Consider the following 20,906-nt stretch of genomic DNA (forward strand, 5'->3'; position numbering starts at 1 on the left):
GATATTAACGTGCAAAGTCAGTTTATAATTACAAATTACAGTGATCGACATGAATAGAAAAATTATCGTTGTTTAAGATTTTCTTTTTTTTTTGGCATTCATCCGAAGATAGTTTATCGAGCATCTAGAAGACAGATTGAAAATTGGCTGTATGACCTTGAAGACTTTGTGGTAGCGAAGAAGGTAATGAATGTACGAGAATCTATTCTAGACTAAACAAATGTAAACGAGAGATTTATGCAGACAAATGAACGTTTTCAAGAGACCTTCAAGTTTCAGTTGGTTAAGAGAAAAATGCTCCCATTAGCAGTTTATTGAAGAAAGAATGCAAGAGAGGATAGTACAGATGACAAAGTTTAGGGGTGTTACAGAAAGTGTGACCCAGAGACCATCAAACCCATAGAAATTTCTTTGAAAATAGTTTAGGTTCTAAATTGTAAATTTATACTTTTTGACAAATAATAATTAAATGGTTAAATTACACTCAAGAAGCTATGTCCCATGATTTAGTTTTCTTGTCTCTCCATATTTCAAATTTAGAATCAAGAGAGACTATTAATATATTGTGTAATCAAATATTTTATATATCTATTGTGTAATAAAATATTTTACACTTTTGATTACTGATATAAAGAATAAACATCTACATACACATATATTTACATGAATTTCTCTCTATTTTAGACCGGTATCTAAAAGTCATCAGATATGAAAAAAGTTAAAATGACAATTTCTGAAAGGTCAAGTTGATCACTCGTCATTTCATGCTGAGTGTATGTTTTTTTTTTTATATTTTTTTTTTCTTCATATTTTTATTATGCGATTCCTAATTTAAAAGTCGCAAGGAGATATAAAACTAAAAACATCTTCTTTCTCAATAAACTCAAAGTAGTAAGACTCGGGATACTTTGGTTCAGCATCATACATGCTATCTGAAAACAACCATCTATTCTTTTCGTGGTCTAGAAAAGTTTATATACATTATTTAGTGTTTTTTTTTTATTATTATTATTTGTCAACAAAAGTTGTCTCATAACGTTTTCGCAATAAACATTTCTAAAATACAGCTTACATTATTCACATGACTACCAATTATCAGAATAGTATAACATAAAAGTGATTTACTAATTATATAATGAAGATATTTCTAATAGCGTTTTCAATTCCATCCTTTATATTCAAAACAAATCTCACAAACTAATTACCGACTGAGGTAGATGTTATCCGTTTTTCCTTTATTTTGTTGATAGAGGATTTTATTACCCAGGTATAGGTCAGACTGTTCTGAAACTCAGCAATTGACAGGACCTTCCAAATGTTTTGCTCCGAGCACCAATGATCAATAGTGTCGTTAAAAAACGCATTCTTGGCTTTCTATATTATAAGTCCGTTGTCTTTGAGGACAAAGTCTACATTTACTACTTGTATCGCTGGTGGAAGTCACTGAGAGTATCACCAGTCCGATAAAAACACTCTTGAGCTGATGCTAAATATTATCGATTGGCAAATTCTGTTCATGAAAAAGTCATTCGATCAGAGATGTTTGTTTTAAACTTAACTTTATGACCTAAACCAGATATGACACAGTGATAATTTGGAAATTAATAAAATAGTAAATAATGCGTCCGTTTCTTGGATAGAAATAAACTTCCAAGTACTCACAAAGCGTTTGTATTCGTACCAACAGACAGAGCAGACAGTACTGTGGTAGTATTAGAAGTAAATACTACACGGAGGTTCTTGCGATTGAAATTATACATTCTTCTACATTCATAGCTGTAATGTGCTTTCCACAGAGAGTCAAATAGAGAACAAGCATGTCATTACAACATCTCAGCTTGAAGCATCCTCTGAACTACTGTAATATGTGTTGGCTACGTAAACTGTCAAATATAGTTCATCTTGACTTTTAGTAAGGTTTCTATTACTAATCTATATGTCCTTTAAACTAATTCCTATACTTATAGTTGATAATTATTATCAACTTTGATGATAATGTTATATGAAATTATTATTTTTTTAGTGTAAAAAAAAATCTTTTGACGATTTAGATAAATTAAGTGATTTTGATGGTCCTTATAATTCAGTTGATAGTTATGACTTTTCGACTCTCTAATGAAAAATCTAAAAATGCTAGATATCCTAACCGGAACTGTGATAAGATGATACAAGCTGTAAATGTTCTTCTTAACAACCACTGTGTACAATTCGCGCAATTTTGGCAATAAGGTTTATCAACAGGTTGCTGATATTGATAAGGGCATCAATTTCGTCCATGTAATGGCAGACTTGGTCCTGCATTGATATGATTCACAGTTTATGGTCAAACTAGGTAAGTATTCGTCTAAATTGCTTTTAATTGATAAATCTGATAACACTTACCTACCCGAATAACATTTATAAGCTCGAAAACCGAGAATTCTCAAATTATACTGCGAAAATTTACCCTGAGGGAATGACTTTAAATGAATCTCTCTAATAATAACAACAATGATTAACATTTTTTAGGTTTTGATATTTCATATTCACACAGGAAACTCTATACAAAAATGTACGACACAAAGGACGATATCTTTTCCATATTGTTTTTTTTTTGTTTTGTTTTGGACAGTGTTGTTCCTTGTATCCTTATAGTATGTATATTTCCTAACTTTGAACATATGTGTAGTGACGTCATTGGCGTAGCTTACGTTGAGGCAACCGAGGCAGTTGCCTCGGTCAAAAAAAACTAAAAAAAAAAAACTTTTCCTTTATTATCTTTAATCTTTTAAACGATTTCCACCTAATGTTCCTAAACGCTAATATATCGACTGGTTTCGTCTTGTTGCCGCTATTGATTCATACCCTTTGCGAATTCAAGACTTGTGGAAACATTTCCCTCTCCTAGTTGGAAATCCCCTTTGCGGTAGTTTTCCGCCTATCATTGCTTATCGTAAACACAAGAATGTGAAGGAGTACTTGACCTCGGCAAAATTATAATGTAATTAGATAAAGAATGGACATTAAACTATAAGTGTATTACAGATTCATCAGGTGTAGTGCCCCAAAATGTAACTGCATTTGATACGTTACACGATAGAAACATATTGATAACAATTAAAAAAGTAATTAAAATCAAATGTTATAGTAAATAAACATAAATTAGGCCAGGGCACCTGACGAGGATGAACGGCCTTGGTCAAACTTGACCTAAATGATATCCGAAACACCAGGTGTAATATCATCAAATTAAAGAAATTCATAGACGACCAGTTGATACCACAGATCATTTACGTTGGGAAAATCCTTTCAAATAAATAGATGTGTAAAAGTTTATAATTAACCACAGAACAATCTACCGAGAAAAGGTCAAATCAGGTTTCAACAGTTAAAGATAATATATATAATTAAAGTAAATATATATAAGCGAAACATGCTATATATATGAATCACCAAATCATGCATAAACAGAACAATAACAGAATAAAACTGTAATTGAAGACAAACATGTAAATGCATATAAAATTGCATATAAAGTATACACAGCGATACATGGAAAATCATTATAGAAACTCGATACAGACAAGAAATAAAATCTCCTATAGACAATGGTATTAGTAAGTTTTGCTTGGATTGGTTCATGGACACGACTATTTATAAAATGTATGCTCGAAGTCTCTGCTTCATACGTTGTCCAACCTCCGTATTGCCTTTATTTTTAAATCTCGGTAATCTCCAAGTAGATTTACTGTTACGTTGTCTATATAGTGATGTTAAATTTGTTGATACAAATTTTAAGAAATGCACGTCATTATCTACAAATTGAAACCCTCTTAATCACATATAAATAAAAGTCACTACATATGATTAAATGAAAGAAAAACCTATCACTACTATTTATGCTGAAACATTTGCATAATTATTATATTAGTATTATATGGATGATCAAGAATATTCTGCATTAAAAATTATGGAAAGTACATATTAAAATACTATGTTCACACCTTAAAACTGGATAAACAATAAAGAGTCATGGCCTTTGTATTTGGAAAAAATACATTAGTTTACTTCAAATCACACTAGAATAACTGACCGATTTATTACACGAGCCAGAAAATACACATGCACAGTTCGTTACAACTATCATAAATACGTATCAAATGTATTTTCACTGAGGGGTGCGACTTTAATGGGAATCTTTGAAACCTTATAGGAAATGTCCATTGTTCTAATGCAATGAAACGGAAACCTTTGATTTAATACGAAAACGCTGAGACATTCGTTTATATTGACAACTCACTTTGCTGATACCACATGGACAGAACCAAACTAACTCTCAAAAAGCAAGTAAAGATACAAGGCAAAATGGCAACCACGGAGTCAGATTCAGAACTGATCAACATCAACGATGAAATTCCATCTGGACGACAAACAAGACAACACCAAATTATTCCAATAAACTTCAATCTTGGGAACCTGGAGGACGATATTATTGATGACACAGACAGTCAAGTAATAGATAATTGTATAGGAAAAGTTGACGAATTACTTTCCAGAAGACACTATACGGCAACGCTGACAAGGGACTTGAGAAGATTTAAAGAAGACGAGCTGCCTAATTACGCCAGAATCCACAAAGCATCGTTTAGCCCGCAACTTAGTTCTACTGAAACAGAACACTATTTCAAAGGGAAAGTTACGGAATTCAACAAACAGATTAGGACTGAATTTCGGGAATTCATGCTAAAAGCCGCCAATGACTATTCTGAAAAAATACAGTCAAACTGCGAGCAACTGTGGAGAGAAGCTTGTGCAAATGTAAAGAACGGGAACAACATTCCGAAGCTTAACAACAAAGTACAAGAAACGAAGGAGAAATGGGCAGATGAATACAGGAAAACTGCATCCAAAGCTATGAATAAAGAAGGCTTGGGAAAAAACACCAAAGAAACAGATATTGAAAAAATTAAACAGGAACTGGAAGTTTTGAAGAGAAAAACACAGAGAGAAGGAGAATCTGAACTAGTTAAACTAAAGAGAGAAATGGAGGAATTAAGGAACAGTATGAAAATAAACAATAGAAGTAACCGGTTTAATAACAATATAGACAACCACAGAGGAGCATTCAGAGGAAGACGCCGACAGTATGATTACTGATATATAAGTGACAATTCTACGGAACATTAAATTTCAATCTGAAATATATTCTCATAATGGAAAATTAACTTGTTACTTTGTGATCGGGATTTTCTTAATGGATGTTAATAATTTTCTCTTACAACATGGACTGATTTTATACGTAATTAGACTATACTCAGCAGGTAAACATACCATCTTATTTTATTCTATTTTGATAAAGATTATACATCTTCGACAGCGTCCGGCTCGGACATTTTATCACTTAATGATTAGAAACCAGATGTGAGATTCTAATAGTGTGTACATGTATGTAATTAATATTTTCATGGAATATTACTATCGTTACAACATATTCTTATATTAAATGTATTAATACTGCAGTGCTTGCCTCTTTTATTGATATATGTTATAATTACATGAATCGACAAACAATTTAATTAATGAATTGTCTAGTCATATACTATGTGACGTAAATCAGTTCAACATATGATGCTGATACATAAGCCAATCAAAACCCTAGCTTTGGTCTCTCTACGGATGACACCTATTTTCCTCCAACCAATCACAACACAGCACATTGTCACATGTCTCTTATCCCCGCTGTTTTGTAAAAGGCGTCAGTTTATGATAACTAGCCAAAGGAAGGTGGACACACCTCATTCCATCAGAGAATTAATTATAGAACATCATCTCTTAGAGGATTTTTTCGCAATTAGAAAAAACATCTCAAAAATAGAGATTGATATAGAGATAAAATTATACCTACAAGATTCACACTAGCTAATATCTCGCAACTAGAGATTATTAGCAACTCAAGAAGAATCTTCTATCAAAATATTTATCAAGAATCTGTTTTTTCAAAAATTCAGAAAAGAGAGATTGATAAACACAAGATCGCCGGAAAACTAATTAGGCGGTGTTTTAAAATTTATACGAACACTTGAATTATTCAACTATAAGTTAACAAAGAAATACACCAACACACGCACTAAACTAACTTCCAGACACATGTCTAATAAAAAGAATAGACGGTTCAAAGCTAGGGATAAGAAACGCAAAATTGCTAACAATAAAGAAAAAAGAAAACGATACAATATATGCAGACAACATAGAAGACGACAATATAAAAACGCGGAAAAGTTACAAAAGGCTATAAAATATGTTGAAATTTTTACAAAAGAAAAACTATGTAATGCTGAAATACTAGTTCTAGCGAAAGGACTTAAATTCATTCCTAGTCCAAGACTTCAAAATGCAAAGAAAACTCTCATAAATGACTTCAACGAACTAGCCCGTAAAATGAGATGTAAATATCACTTTGATGACGGGTCTAACACATGCAATCGTCATCCATTTCTTTTAAAAAGTGGGTATAAACCAAGCTGGGCAAATAATGCAATTGAAAACTACTTATTTTCAACAAGAATTGAACTTGAGAAAATTCAATTAAATACATTTAAGGACAACCTATCAAAAAATGAAAGAATGGCACTGCAATCCTTACGTAAAAATGATCGTATTATAGTAAAGAAGGCAGATAAAAACTCATCAACAGTTGTTCTTGACAAAGACCTCTATATAAAAATGGCAATGAATCAGCTAAATGACAATATACACTATGAAACAATTAATGAATCTCACACAACGGAGATCGTGAACAGTATCAACACAATCATTTCTCGTTTACACAAGAACTCTTACATTGATAATGTCACACTAAAATTCCTAAAAAATGACGATGAAAGAAGATTGGGTAGACTATACTTCCTCCCAAAACTTCATAAAATTAATCAAAATAATAGAGAAAAGATCAAAGTTGATAAGAATTGTTTACTGAATATAGACGTTCCAGGAAGACCCATTGTATCTTTATGTAATAGCCCCTTAGAAAGAATTGCACAATAAATCGATTATTTTATTAAACCAGTTGTCAACCAATTTTGGACATACACACAAGATACAACTTCTTTTATAAACAAATTGGAAAAAATAAGAGCCTCTCCTGATATATTAATGAGTTCATTTGACATTTCTAGTATGTATACCAATCTACATCATACGGAAATTATAAACGCAATCGACAGAGCATGGCCGCTAATAATGCAATGTAAATTTGACATCCCGGTGCCTCCCAAAAAGGATATGTTAGAATTACTGAAAATTGCCCTTGGAAACAATGAATTTGAATTCAACGGGCAGATTTTTAAACAGAAAGTTGGAGTACCGATGGGGTCACCAATGTCTCCTAGTTTAACTGATATTAGAATATATGAAATCGTTTCTGAAATATTAAAACGGTTCTCACAATCGTCCGAAATTTCTCTTCTATCTGTCTACAGAGATGACGGTTTTTTATTATTCAAAGGAAGTGAACAAGCGCTTATTGAATTTTACCAGATTGCAAATAGTATTCATCCATTGTTAAAATTCACATATGAAATTTCTAATAGTCAAATACAATTTTTGGACGTAACAATATTTAAAAGGAGATAGATTTAAAACGGAACAAATATTAGATATCAAATTATATCGCAAACCTACGGATAACTTCCAATATTTAGATAAATCATCAGCTCATCCCGCCTCTGTATTTAAGGGATTTATAATTGGCGAAGTTACACGGTTCATTCGATCGTGTAATAACAAAGATGACCTCGACACACAGATCAAACTATTTAAACACAAGCTTATACTCAGGGGACACAAGGAAAATGAAATTAATCCACTAGTTAATAAAGCACTACGAAAAAGTAGGCAAAACACATTATGTTATAAAACAAAAAACAAACAGAAAAGTCCACCACTAGTCATAGCAACGAAATTTAATCCTTTATTAAGCAGTTGGGAAGACGAATAAGAAAACACTGGCATTTGATTGAAGACGACGAGACCGCTCAACATCTATTTCCCAGACCGCCTATCATTGCTTATCGTAAACACAAGAATGTGAAGGAGTACTTGACCTCGGCAAAATTATAATGTAATTAGATAAAGAATGGACATTAAACTATAAGTGTATTACAGATTCATCAGGTGTAGTGCCCCAAAATGTAACTGCATTTGATACGTTACACGATAGAAACATATTGATAACAATTAAAAAAGTAATTAAAATCAAATGTTATAGTAAATAAACATAAATTAGGCCAGGGCACCTGACGAGGATGAACGGCCTTGGTCAAACTTGACCTAAATGATATCCGAAACACCAGGTGTAATATCATCAAATTAAAGAAATTCATAGACGACCAGTTGATACCACAGATCATTTACGTTGGGAAAATCCTTTCAAATAAATAGATGTGTAAAAGTTTATAATTAACCACAGAACAATCTACCGAGAAAAGGTCAAATCAGGTTTCAACAGTTAAAGATAATATATATAATTAAAGTAAATATATATAAGCGAAACATGCTATATATATGAACCACCAAATCATGCATAAACAGAACAATAACAGAATAAAACTGTAATTAAAGACAAACATGTAAATGCATATAAAATTGCATATAAAGTATACACAGCGATACATGGAAAATCATTATAGAAACTCGATACAGACAAGAAATAAAATCTATAGACAATGGTATTAGTAAGTTTTGCTGGGATTGGTTCATGGACACGACTATTTATAAAATGTGCCCCAAAATGTAACTGCATTTGATACGTTACACGATAGAAACATATTGATAACAATTAAAAAAGTAATTAAAATCAAATGTTATAGTAAATAAACATAAATTAGGCCAGGGCACCTGACGAGGATGAACGGCCTTGGTCAAACTTGACCTAAATGATATCCGAAACACCAGGTGTAATATCATCAAATTAAAGAAATTCATAGACGACCAGTTGATACCACAGATTATTTACGTTGGGAAAATCCTTTCAAATAAATAGATGTGTAAAAGTTTATAATTAACCACAGAACAATCTACCGAGAAAAGGTCAAATCAGGTTTCAACAGTTAAAGATAATATATATAATTAAAGTAAATATATATAAGCGAAACATGCTATATATATGAATCACCAAATCATGCATAAACAGAACAATAACAGAATAAAACTGTAATTGAAGACAAACATGTAAATGCATATAAAATTGCATATAAAGTATACACAGCGATACATGGAAAATCATTATAGAAACTCGATACAGACAAGAAATAAAATCTCCTATAGACAATGGTATTAGTAAGTTTTGCTGGGATTGGTTCATGGACACGACTATTTATAAAATCTTAATTTGTCGGAGTGAAAAAAAATCGACAACAGATTTATTTAGTCCTACCCCATTGCAAGTTAAATCAGTAGCATAGATGATGATCCAACTCGCGAGTCTTCCCCGATCGAATCATTTGACCATTGATCAGGTAAGTTATTTAATTTTGTGTGAGAATGATTTCTAGTATATGAGGGTCTGGATGAGGTTTTATAGAAAACAGAAAAATGCCATGAAATTAATTTAAAGTTAAAGAATAGAGATTTAAAATAGTGCTAAAATATAAAAGAAAGGAAAATCAAATTATGGGCGAAAATAATTTAAAATAAATATTTGAAGACCCCATTCAAACCCTAATTTATAACCGTAACGTCTAAAATTGAACCATCGTTGTGTGTCGACATTTTCCCCTACATGTAGAACTTCAAATACACAGAGTTTCATTGACTATGGTACCAATCAAAATAAAATATACATCAATCAACATGCACAGAGAATAATTTATATGTTGCGGTTCTCAAGTTTTATTCTCGCTATTTGAAATTTATAGTTTTCACTAGCAGGGAATTTGAAATATTTAAAGGAGTCACTAATTCCAGAGAAATATTCATTATATGTCTGTTAGTTCATACATTATGTCAGTTTATATATAAAAATTTCAACCAAATACTGTTCTCATTCAGCATGAAGACTTCAGAATAACGCAAATGTTAGTACTTCGCCGGTTGTCATTTTCATCGTGAATGGAAAAAAGTTCAAAACCATTTAATAATTTGAAGACCTTCCAGGACGAAACACAGCCAATACAAGTGCCGTGGTGCACTTTACTTGTAGCATGTGTTTATCTCTTAGTTTATTAAGAAATTCTGCTGTTCAATCCGTCCGTCGTTTTGTGATGATTATCTATAATTCGTTGATTCGTGACCCACGACCAAGCGAGTAAATGATCATCACAAAAAGTATTTCAAATAAACCTTAATCGTTGCGTTTGTTTTTCTGTATTGAAAATTCTGTATAGGTTTCTTCTGGCCATCGAACATTGTCATGTTTTCCTTCTGATATAACGTTAAATCTTATGTCACAGTGAGGTACAGCCACCTATATTAGAGTACGACGGCTTGAAATATTTCGGCAGATTAGGCTTTTGAGCAAGATTTCAGTTACTGTTAGCAAGTCAGGAAAATAACTTGTCAATGGTTGTCTTATGTGATATCTTCACGTGTTTTGTTATTTTTATAACTTTGAGTTGACCGTAGATTAGATAGTATCGGTTTAAATCATGCACAACTTTCTATAGACTCAGGACGATTTTGAACTTCACATATCCGTCTCCTGTATTCGTAAAGAATTTTAAATCTGGGAAGTTCACTGAAAGGATTTGATTTGAAAAAGTGGTAAATGCTTTTGAGAAGATTTATGTATTCATCTGAACATTGAAAATGATGCAGGTACCAGAAATCAACTAATAAATCGGAAGTATAACTTAGTGTAAGGCATATTAACCATTATTATGATGAAATAAAATTAAACAACTATTATTTTTAATAGATTCTTCTTGTTCAAATTGTAAAAACCTCGATAGCTTCTGGGGGGCTGCGCCCCCAGACCCCCTGCGTCGGTAATTACAGAAGGCAAGCTACGCCACTGCACGTAATAGATTTCGATTTACATAATCTATGTATAACTGGTAAATCGTTAAGTCCTACATTTCGTTACCACATATTAATTAATTTTTTACCAAAATGTTTCTTAGGTACGAATATTTGATTTGGAAGTTTGGCTGTACATTTTTGTACCTTTTTAAGAACTCTTATTACAAATGGGATGTCGCATACTAATTTATATGATGATGTTGATTATAGAGCCCAGCAATTTAGATACAATCCATGTAAACATGATCAAGTTATTGGAGCTTATATGGTAATTAGATAATTCCCGAGTCCTTTGCAAGCTGATAAAATAATCCACCTGGATTTCGCAACAAATTTTCTGGGGTGTCAAACTGAATTATCTTTCCATTATCGAGTACCATAATTCTGTAAAACATAAAATTAGAATCATTAAAAACATTCGTATGATTATATTCGTTTAATATGAACATTCAATAGTATCGCATATTCTTTCTTTTTCTTACAAAAAAGAGATATGTAGTACAGGTTTTACTTACAGAGTACATGAGTTATTTCTTTTGATTTTTGTCTTTGGGATTGTTTGGGCGGATATTCTATTTTGATGTTTTAACTGCTTGTATCTGTCATAAGCTTGTGTATATTTTGACCTATTATCGGATTTTCGCTTTCATTGAAAGGGTTTAAGGGTGAGCAAAATATATACATTTATTTTATTTGAAAATATCGCGTTGTTAGACAACAACCCTTTTATGAAGCATTATAAGCGACCATGAATTTCAAGAGACGTGGTTTTTAGGGGTTCTTGTTGTTCTCATATCATGTCTTCTGTGTAGTAATGTGTGGGCTATTAGTTATATTGTCGCCACTATTCTTTCGGCTATGATGATTTCTGTCCTTCTTTGATGCATCAATTGACTCCTTAGGACCATCTAACTTACAGTTTATAAATATAAATAAATTAATTTCGATCACATGGACCTTCTTAAAAAGTTCATGTTAAGGAAGCTAAAGACGACAAAGAGATAAAATAGGAGACAGCCTAAGCTCTGAATAGGCGAATTGTGTTCTGTATTTGATATTTTATTGTATTTGACATTTCATTGTAATTGACATTTCATTTTGCTTCGAACGTGATTTAGACCTGACAAAAAAGTTTAAATGTGATCAAACAAGTTGACAAATTATGATGTACAGAATTTAAGTGCAGCTGGAATATGCATTTTATCCGAAAAGATTAGCTGCCGACGGACGTAGATCGTATACATCATTCATACATGATTTTCAGAAGAATGTATGTCTATATTGCTCTTAGGTCATGTATTCAACATACTGGATCGCCCTAGCCTAATATCATTTACACCAATAGAATGTTTCAGTTTATATCAAAGAATTGTCATTGAACTAAAACTACTAGTATTTAAATCTAACAGTTTTATAAGCTTAAGGGTATTGGAAGGTGACGATAAACTATTGCACTTTAACTGAAAAGGGATTTGCAATTAAACTTAAGAACACGTCATCATATGACATAATAACCTGTTATAGTCCATAACTGTATTAAGACGATGGGCAATAGTAAGAACAGTACATTCTGAAAATTCCTCTCTTATTGTTTGTTGTATTAATGCATCCTTTTCCATATCAACCGCAGCAGTGGCTTCATCTAATATCAGTATCTTTGATTTCCGGAGAATGCTTCTAGCAAGTGATATAAGCTGACGTTGTCCAATGCTAAATTGTAAAAAACGTAAACAAAATATTGTGTCCTTACCAATGTAAAAAAAAAACATCTTGCATGTGTTGTCTTCAATATTTTTCTATATTTCAAAACATCATAGAAATCAACTAACTTTTTATTTGAAAATAAATTATTTTAAATGCTTCTAAGAATATAAAACTCCGATGTGAAAAAAGGAACATATAATCAATCTAAATGATAAATGAAATGGTGGGTTTGAAAAATCCTTTGAAAAAAAGTGAGGCGGAAGACACGATAGGGATTATCAAACTCATAAGACGAAAACGAACTGACAATGCGATGGCATGCAAAAAACGAAAAAACGACCAAAAGATTAACAGCAGTCTTCTAAACAATATAAAAATAAAGACTGAGTACAACAAACTCAATCAAAGCCCGGGGCGATCTCAGGTGCTCTGGATGTGTAAGCACATCCTGCTCCTTATATGGCACTCGTCGTGTTACCCATTTGAGTACAAACCCGGTGATGAGTCAAATGCGGTAGGTCACATTCGAGGAAAAGAGGACTGGTTTACTCCAATATTTTCTATCATCATTCTCGAAGGTCAACTTTGGAACCAGTTTGTTTTTATAAAAGTAGTAGACATACTCTTATAGTTGATAGCACTATATCAACTGTTATGCATATATACGTCTTTTCTCATGTTATTTTGTCTTCTGTCTTCTAATATATTTGTATGCAGTTTTTCATAATCTCTTTTTCTTCAGTCTCTGTATCCGAGATGTTTTGATATATTTTAAGGAATCAAGTTTTATGCAGTTGATTTGACTTAACCTTATGAAATGAAAGCCTTGTCAAAAAGAACAAAGAATACGGTTTTTTTTACAATTTATACTATTAAGGGCAGACAACTTTGTGAAATGGAATGTGAAGTTATTTAAACCTAAATAAACTCATCATAGATACCAGGATTAAAATTGTGTACGCCAGACGCGCGTTTCGTCTACAAAAGACTAAATAAAAAATTTAAAAAGACCAAATAAAGTACAAAGTTGAAGAGCATTGAGGACCAGAAATTCAGCAAGGTTTTGCCAAATACAGCTAAGGTAATCTGTTCCTGGGGTAGAAAATCCTTAGAATTTTTAAATATTCAAAATTTTGTAAACTGGTAATTTATAATTATGACCATATCAATGATAATTGATGTCAACACAGGAGTGCTGACTACTGGGCTGGTGATAACATCGGGGAGGAAACCTCCACTAGTAGTGGCATCGACCCAGTGGTTGTTAAGATACCAGGAATAAAATAATTAGCAATTTGTTGTCGTCTGGTAGTTAAATGGCTGCTCATCCTTTAACTGGATTTTTTTTTAAAAAGAGTGTTCTCAGTATAATCCGTTTAGTCTTCAAAACAGTCAAGGAGAAACAAAATAGGAAAAGCTGTGTTCAAAAGTACCTGAGATTCTGGCCTCCCTCTCCGCTATCATAATCGAGTTTAGAAGGTAAATGCTGTATAAAATCCTTTATATGTGCATGTTCTAATGCTCGCCATATTTGCTCATCAGAGTGGTGTCCCATTGGATCTATGTTCATGCGGAGACTTCCAGAAAATAGAAGTGGATCCTAAATGTATTTAAAACGTTTTCACATTAAAATCTGTATTTCAACGTGTATCAGTTTAATCCTACAATCTAATAATTCCTAAATGTATAAGACATTTGAATCTGATGGTCAAAGTACAAACAAAAAAATTAAGAAAATAATCATCCTAAACTCTTAACATACGTTTTGTAATAATACATGTTTTGTTAAATATCATTGTTTTCGAAATCTGAAGCAAAAAATCTACATATATTAGCCTTATGGCCCATTCTGATACTTTTTTTTATTTCCGTTAACGTAATGATATAAACAGTGTTATATGTCCGTAAAAAATTGATGCCACAATATTTTTGTAAGAAACCTGTGCCTTTCCAAAGAAATGGATAACAAGATTCACTTAAAATCAATTAGGGATGTTTCCCTTTTAAAACAGTTTAGGTCGTGGTTCAAATTTTCATCAGATAACATTAAAACAAAGAAAAACCAAGTTAGCCCCATCCATATAACTTATACATTCTCATTCAGATATTACATTACTCTTTTTTTCTTTTCTATAAGTAATTCTTGTCACAACACTATGTCCGTGATTAAAAACACTGATTAACCAAATAGTTCTGTGAAAGCAAGACAACCCGGAATGTGTCCTTCAACGGAAAATTTAAAAGTGTAGTTATTCCCCTTTTGCCACAAAGTGATAACTTTAACGGGAAAACTGTAGTAGTTTTTTCTTCTTAGGCGACAATACTAACATTCGTAAATATACTACTTTATAATGATAAACAGCTGCGCCACGAGCGCATGATACGCCCGTCGTCTTGTGAAAAAAAAACCATAATAAATGTTTTTGGAATAACACGGGGTTGAACAGGAAGTCATGCTAAGTATATCCTGACTCATTCCTCTGAAATCCCCCTTTATTTAGTGGAGCTGATGGTGGGATGTATATGGAAACTCGGCAAAACATAAGCGTGTAAACATTTAAGCAATAAAGATACGGCGACAAAAAATGACTACCTTTTTAACCAAACAAAAAGCGTACCTTTTTTTACCAAAAAGCTCAATAAAAATTCAATAACTCAAAATTAGATAAAGAATCATCACGAAAAAGTATACAGATCTTCAGATTAATATAACTAACAAGTGTGTGAAGTTTTGTGCAATAATCATAAATAGTTTCTGAGATACGGCGCGACATGTGAACCCCCCCCCCCTTTTTTTTTACAAAAATAACTCTAAAATAAAATTTTGAATCATCACCAAAAAGTATACAGATCTTAAGATTAATATAACTAAGAAGTGTGTAAAGTTTTAAGCAATAGTCATAAATCGTTTTTGATATACGGGGCGACGTGTGAAAAAAACACACCCCTGTTTTAGTTACAAAGTCAAAAAGTTTTAATCTTATTTCCACCAAAAAGTATACAGATCGTTTGACCATCATAAGAAACAACTGTGTTAAGTTTCATGAAATTTGGATAAGTTGTTCTCACGGTACGGTGCGACATGTTTACGCCGGACAGACGGACGCCGGACATTTGTATACCATAATACGTCTCGTCAAAATTTTGACGGGCGTATAAAAACCTGGACAAAACAGTAATGTGTGATATTAGTCTTTATCATTCTATTTCAGAAGTTGAAGTCAAATAGAGACATGACCAACTAGGAACGGATCATGTTTGTTGTACCCTTTCCCACGGTCATTTAACATAAAATGTATGAACATTTGATAGCCTTTTCGAATAAATCTCTACAAAAATATTTCAATGTGTTTCAAAATTTTTCTGTTGTAAATATATACACTGTAGGTATTCATAAATAAATAAATAATATATATTATATACCCTTACATCCAATCACAGCGCTCCTAAGTTGACTTCCTTCACCTGCCTTGGGTACACAAAAGACCAATATAAAGCCGGGAAAATGTAAAACAACTTTTTGCCCTATATGTTACATATTTAAATTTTACATTAAATCTTAGATTTTGGACCATTAGGATAATTAGTGTTTTAATATAATACAAAAAACTGAATTTTGTCATTCAAATTTAAATTAAATTAAAACAAATTTAAGTATTTTGGGATTGGTGTTGATAGGGAATATCGTCTCGTATTGTGTTTTCGACCGTCTTGTGTTTTCGGCCTAATTCTACATTCACTTCCCGTATGCTGCGCATGTCCGCGTGACGTCATATTCGGCTGCTATAGTAAGTAACAATATCAAATAATACCACGTGGTGGTTAAGTTGTACCAAGTAAAGTTAATGTAATTAAGTATTTACGTTTTATTATTTGATATCACATTTTTGTACCCTTTTACTAATACTATTTTTACCTTCAAAAAGAATCTATAAAAAAATAAACAAATATTCTAGAAATATGGCAGGGGGACTTTTTGCACGTGAAGTTTACATCCAGGTCATTAAGTCACATGACTGTCAGGTGGTTAGTTGTAATACTTAAAGTTATTTTTAATACGGAAATCTGCATGATCCTTACAGTTTTTTACTAAAAAAATAAAATATCGATTAATTTTAATTTACAGAAGCAACAGTCTGTCAGTGGAAATACAGACAATACTCACTCCACAATGCCTTCACTAAAGTATTGAACAAAAAAATGACTGTATACAAGATCAAACTTGCTTCCAAAGTGCCTCATGTGAAATGTATACAACAAGTCAAATAAAGATATCAAAATAATATTTTTTATCTTAAAGTTGTATATGTAACTATTTAATTCATTTAGTCATAAGTTTGATCGCCTCCTAACAATTTAAATAATTTGATATAGACATTGGCATCAAATTATAATCAATTCCGGATTTGTATGACATGTCCCTTCCGACTTTGGACCAGTTTCTTAGATAGGTCGAAAACACAAGACGCTATTTTTTGTCAACAACGTGCCATCGATCTAATGCACTCAAATAAAAAAAAATATTTAAAATCGAAATATATTTCAGATACAATTATTTTATGCACAAGTATACTAGTGACTCTCAAAATATTAGGCATGTCTATGTTCAAACATATAAAAGGGAAATTCGGAGAAATATGTTAGTAGGTCGAAAATACAATACACGAGGATACATAAAAGTAAACAAACTTGAGGTAGAACGGTGACTTTCGATCTACAGTCATGAAGGCCCATCATGGATATATCTTCCCCGTCAACAATTATTCTTCCGGTTATAGGTTCTATTAACCGAAATATAGCTTGTGACAAAGATGTCTTTCCTGCACCAGTTCTTCCAACTATTCCAACCTACAAAACAAGCAAGTTGTAATGTATAAGTTTACAGTTCACGTTTTGTACAAATAAAGGTGACAGTAGTTTATCTATGTATAAATCTAGTAAATCGGTTAGGAAGAGACATATCAAGGTACCAATCGGTTAGGAAGAGACATATCAAGGTACCAAACAAAAACTAAGGGAATTGCACGAATTCCAAAAAGACCGGATGCGTCGACAGGATAAGTGTCTACTGCTATGCATTCATCAACCGTCATAATAATTCACACTCAGTCAAAATGTCACAATCGGTAAAGTTACAGATCAAACGAATATTCTGCTATCTAAAGATCTCAGACTGCGAAAACATGGAGCTTCTGGGTTTATTATACACACACATATCGTATCGATCAACGTATAAATTGAGATATGTATAAACTATATGATGGTGCAGATGGTTTGCTACTTCTGAGAACGGGGAAATTAACAATTGAAAAGTTGAACTCATCACATTTGTCCTAGATTCTAGTTAGAGTCAACTGTGTCAATATCGACGAAAATATCAAGATATGAAGCAAACCATCCTCATTGCTAATATCCTTAATCTCGAATTCACTGGGATACATAATTGTTTGATTGACTGTTGCTTGCCTTACGTCCAGTGGCAAATATTTCAAGCATTTTCAGGATGAGAACAAATTAACAGTTTAAACAAAATATAGGACCTGAAAGGTTGGGGTTCACCGGGATGAAGGGCAGGGAATTTGGCTGCCACTTGAAAATGATAGTATGTTGGATAAGGTAACAACCTTTTCTTTGCAACAGGCCACCTACGGACCTTCAGAGTTATTTCGAGGATTTTTCAACGTACAGAAATCGTGGCATTCTTTCTACAAGAAAATGTTCCCATTATAGCAGGACGTAACTGCGTATTTATAAACCCAAAACAACCAATCGGACGCTCAACTTTCGCAAGGTAAGTGTTTAACTAATGGCACGAGAGAAATTCTAGATATGACCATATTTCTCTACCTTTAGTCAACCAATAATGTTTGGGAATAATACATCGGTTAAACATGTAGGCTTCTAACTTAAAAGATAGAAAAGTGAAAGCAGTATGGCTAATTGTTTCATCATTTTTATCAACTTCATGGTCAGTTACTATGAAATATAACCTGAATCGTCTCCCTGAAGATTTAACCTCCAAAAAAAGTGTGCGAGTTTACACAATCAGTGGTGATTATCAGATTTGATTTCTTAAAAATTTTATATGTCTACTCCAAAATCTTGAAAGATAACTCTTGCCACAATATCAGTTTATAACTTTTCCACATTTCGTAATGAGGTTTATCATACTAAATTGAACTATCGACTTCATAAACTCACTATGCAGTACTTTTTCTTCAAATATGGGAATCTTAGAAACAAATTCTTTATTAAGATCACGATTACAAGATCTCATTTGTAACATCATAATGCAAGACTTTTTTGTTTCATAATGTATTGATGATAATTTTTCACTTACTAACCCACTTTCAGCAAGTATGTACTTGTATTTCATATATCCTTATAAACAAGACATCAAATGTGCTAAAGAAAATTAAATTTGACCTCGAGCATCACTGAAGTGACATTAATTGTCAAAATGCGCATCTGATGCAGAAAAATCAATTTGTACCGTTAACGATATCATATATGGCTTTCTTTTTTTTTAAAGTAAAACCGATAGATGGCTTCAAATTAGGATATTTGATAATTGTGATGATTTCAGTTATACTATTGTCAACTTCCTAATTTTCAAAAGTAAAATATCTCTGCTAACGCGTAAGACGTTTTTTGTATATCAAGTATATACGTTATGCGCGTGTATTTTTACATTATACAGACTTTATAAATAGGAGTTTGCCCCTTAAACTCCTCCCATAATGTTATGAAAAGAACAACTGCAATTGGCTAACACAAGTTCACGAATTGGTTGACCTATTTCATGGATATTTCTGCCTGTGTCGTAACTAACGAGAGATAAGTATTTGCAATTTTAGATCTCAAGGCACATCAATGTTTGTCTGAACTGGAAATTTACCTATTGTGTACTATTAAATATCGTGACATATTTCAACCTCTTGGTAAAGATATATATATATTTTTCAAATGAATTAACTAGTTTTGAATATCGGTAAACTTTAGTTGCCCCTTACTCATCCACGCTTATCAAGTTCTCACTATTATGCTCTGCGCTTATCAAGTTCTCCCTAGTATGCTCTGTACTGTAAGATGAAGACTAAATTATTATATTATTCGGATGTCGTGGGTTCGAACCCCGGCCGGGTCAAACCAAAGACTTTAATTGGTATTTGCTGCTTCTCCGCTATGCACGCGGCATTTAGGAGTAAGAGCAAACACTGATCGGCTCGGAGTCAGAATAATGTGTCCAGGTAAGGTGAAATATCTTCCTGCGGACTGTTACCTTGTGAACTAGCCCGTTAAAAATCCGACTCAGCGTGTCGGTCTAGTACAAAGCAGGGTCAATATTCAGTTCTCGTCCTTAAAATGCATATTAATTTGCCGCTGGACGTTAAGCAGCCATTCATCATCATCATTAGACCATTCACGAAGAATCATCTATTAAAGTTGATACTCAAGTTCAAATCTATATTTTCGAAACTAACATTTATTGAGTTTCAATTATCAATGATACCTTTTCTCCTGGTTCTATTTTAAATGTGATATTTTTCAAAACCAGACTTAATCCATCTCTGTACCTTGTGGAGTATTGTTGAAACTCTATAACGCCTTGTTGATTTGTATTTACAGGAAGCTTATAATCATTATTAAGTTCGGCCTGTTGAGAAAAAAAAACAATTTGTTTAGATTTGTGAAGGTCAAATAAGACAAATGGAGTCTGAAATAAGATCAAACTGCACATGTTGGCTTTACATAAAGTTTGTTTTTGTTTTGTCGTTTTTTTTTAAATTATTTTATTCTAATGTACAATGACAGTATAATGACATGAACCGTTGTTGAATAAAAAACATACAGTAATTATTTCTTTTAAAAATTTAAAGTACATGTGGATTGTTTACAATACTCCTTTTCCTTTTAATTATTTTGTAGTATGTTCTAATATAAAAAATGATATAGAGAACAAATTCACAAGTAATTTTGTTTTGAAATATATGATATTTCATTGTTATAGTTAATACAAACATTTATATAATTTACATAAACGCTATTTGACTATATCTATTTCGATTTACCATCAAAACATTATATAAAACATAAACTGATCTAAACTTAATTATTAGATATAAAAAAAAAACATTTCCTCGTATGGTTGAAATAACTTTCAAATAAGAAGCCATCACAGTATATCTTAAAGAAAAGGATCCGGA

At 32.3% G+C, this 20,906-nt stretch overlaps 1 protein-coding gene across 1 annotated transcript in view; it reads right to left on the reverse strand.

Moving 5' to 3' along the window:
• Positions 1 to 10,900: 10,900 nt before the first annotated feature.
• The window catches only part of LOC127706696 (multidrug resistance-associated protein 1-like), a 193,882-nt gene continuing 183,876 nt past the window's right edge, over positions 10,901 to 20,906 (reverse strand). The window contains exon 30 of the mRNA XM_052211354.1: positions 10,901 to 11,379. Within this exon, the coding sequence (XP_052067314.1) occupies positions 11,268 to 11,379 (112 nt within the window). The 3' untranslated portion in view covers positions 10,901 to 11,267. The remainder of the gene's footprint in view (positions 11,380 to 20,906) is intronic.

The sequence above is a fragment of the Mytilus californianus genome, unplaced genomic scaffold (assembly GCF_021869535.1).
Source record: "Mytilus californianus isolate M0D057914Y unplaced genomic scaffold, xbMytCali1.0.p SCAF_6, whole genome shotgun sequence".
Classification (NCBI taxonomy): domain Eukaryota; kingdom Metazoa; phylum Mollusca; class Bivalvia; order Mytilida; family Mytilidae; genus Mytilus; species Mytilus californianus.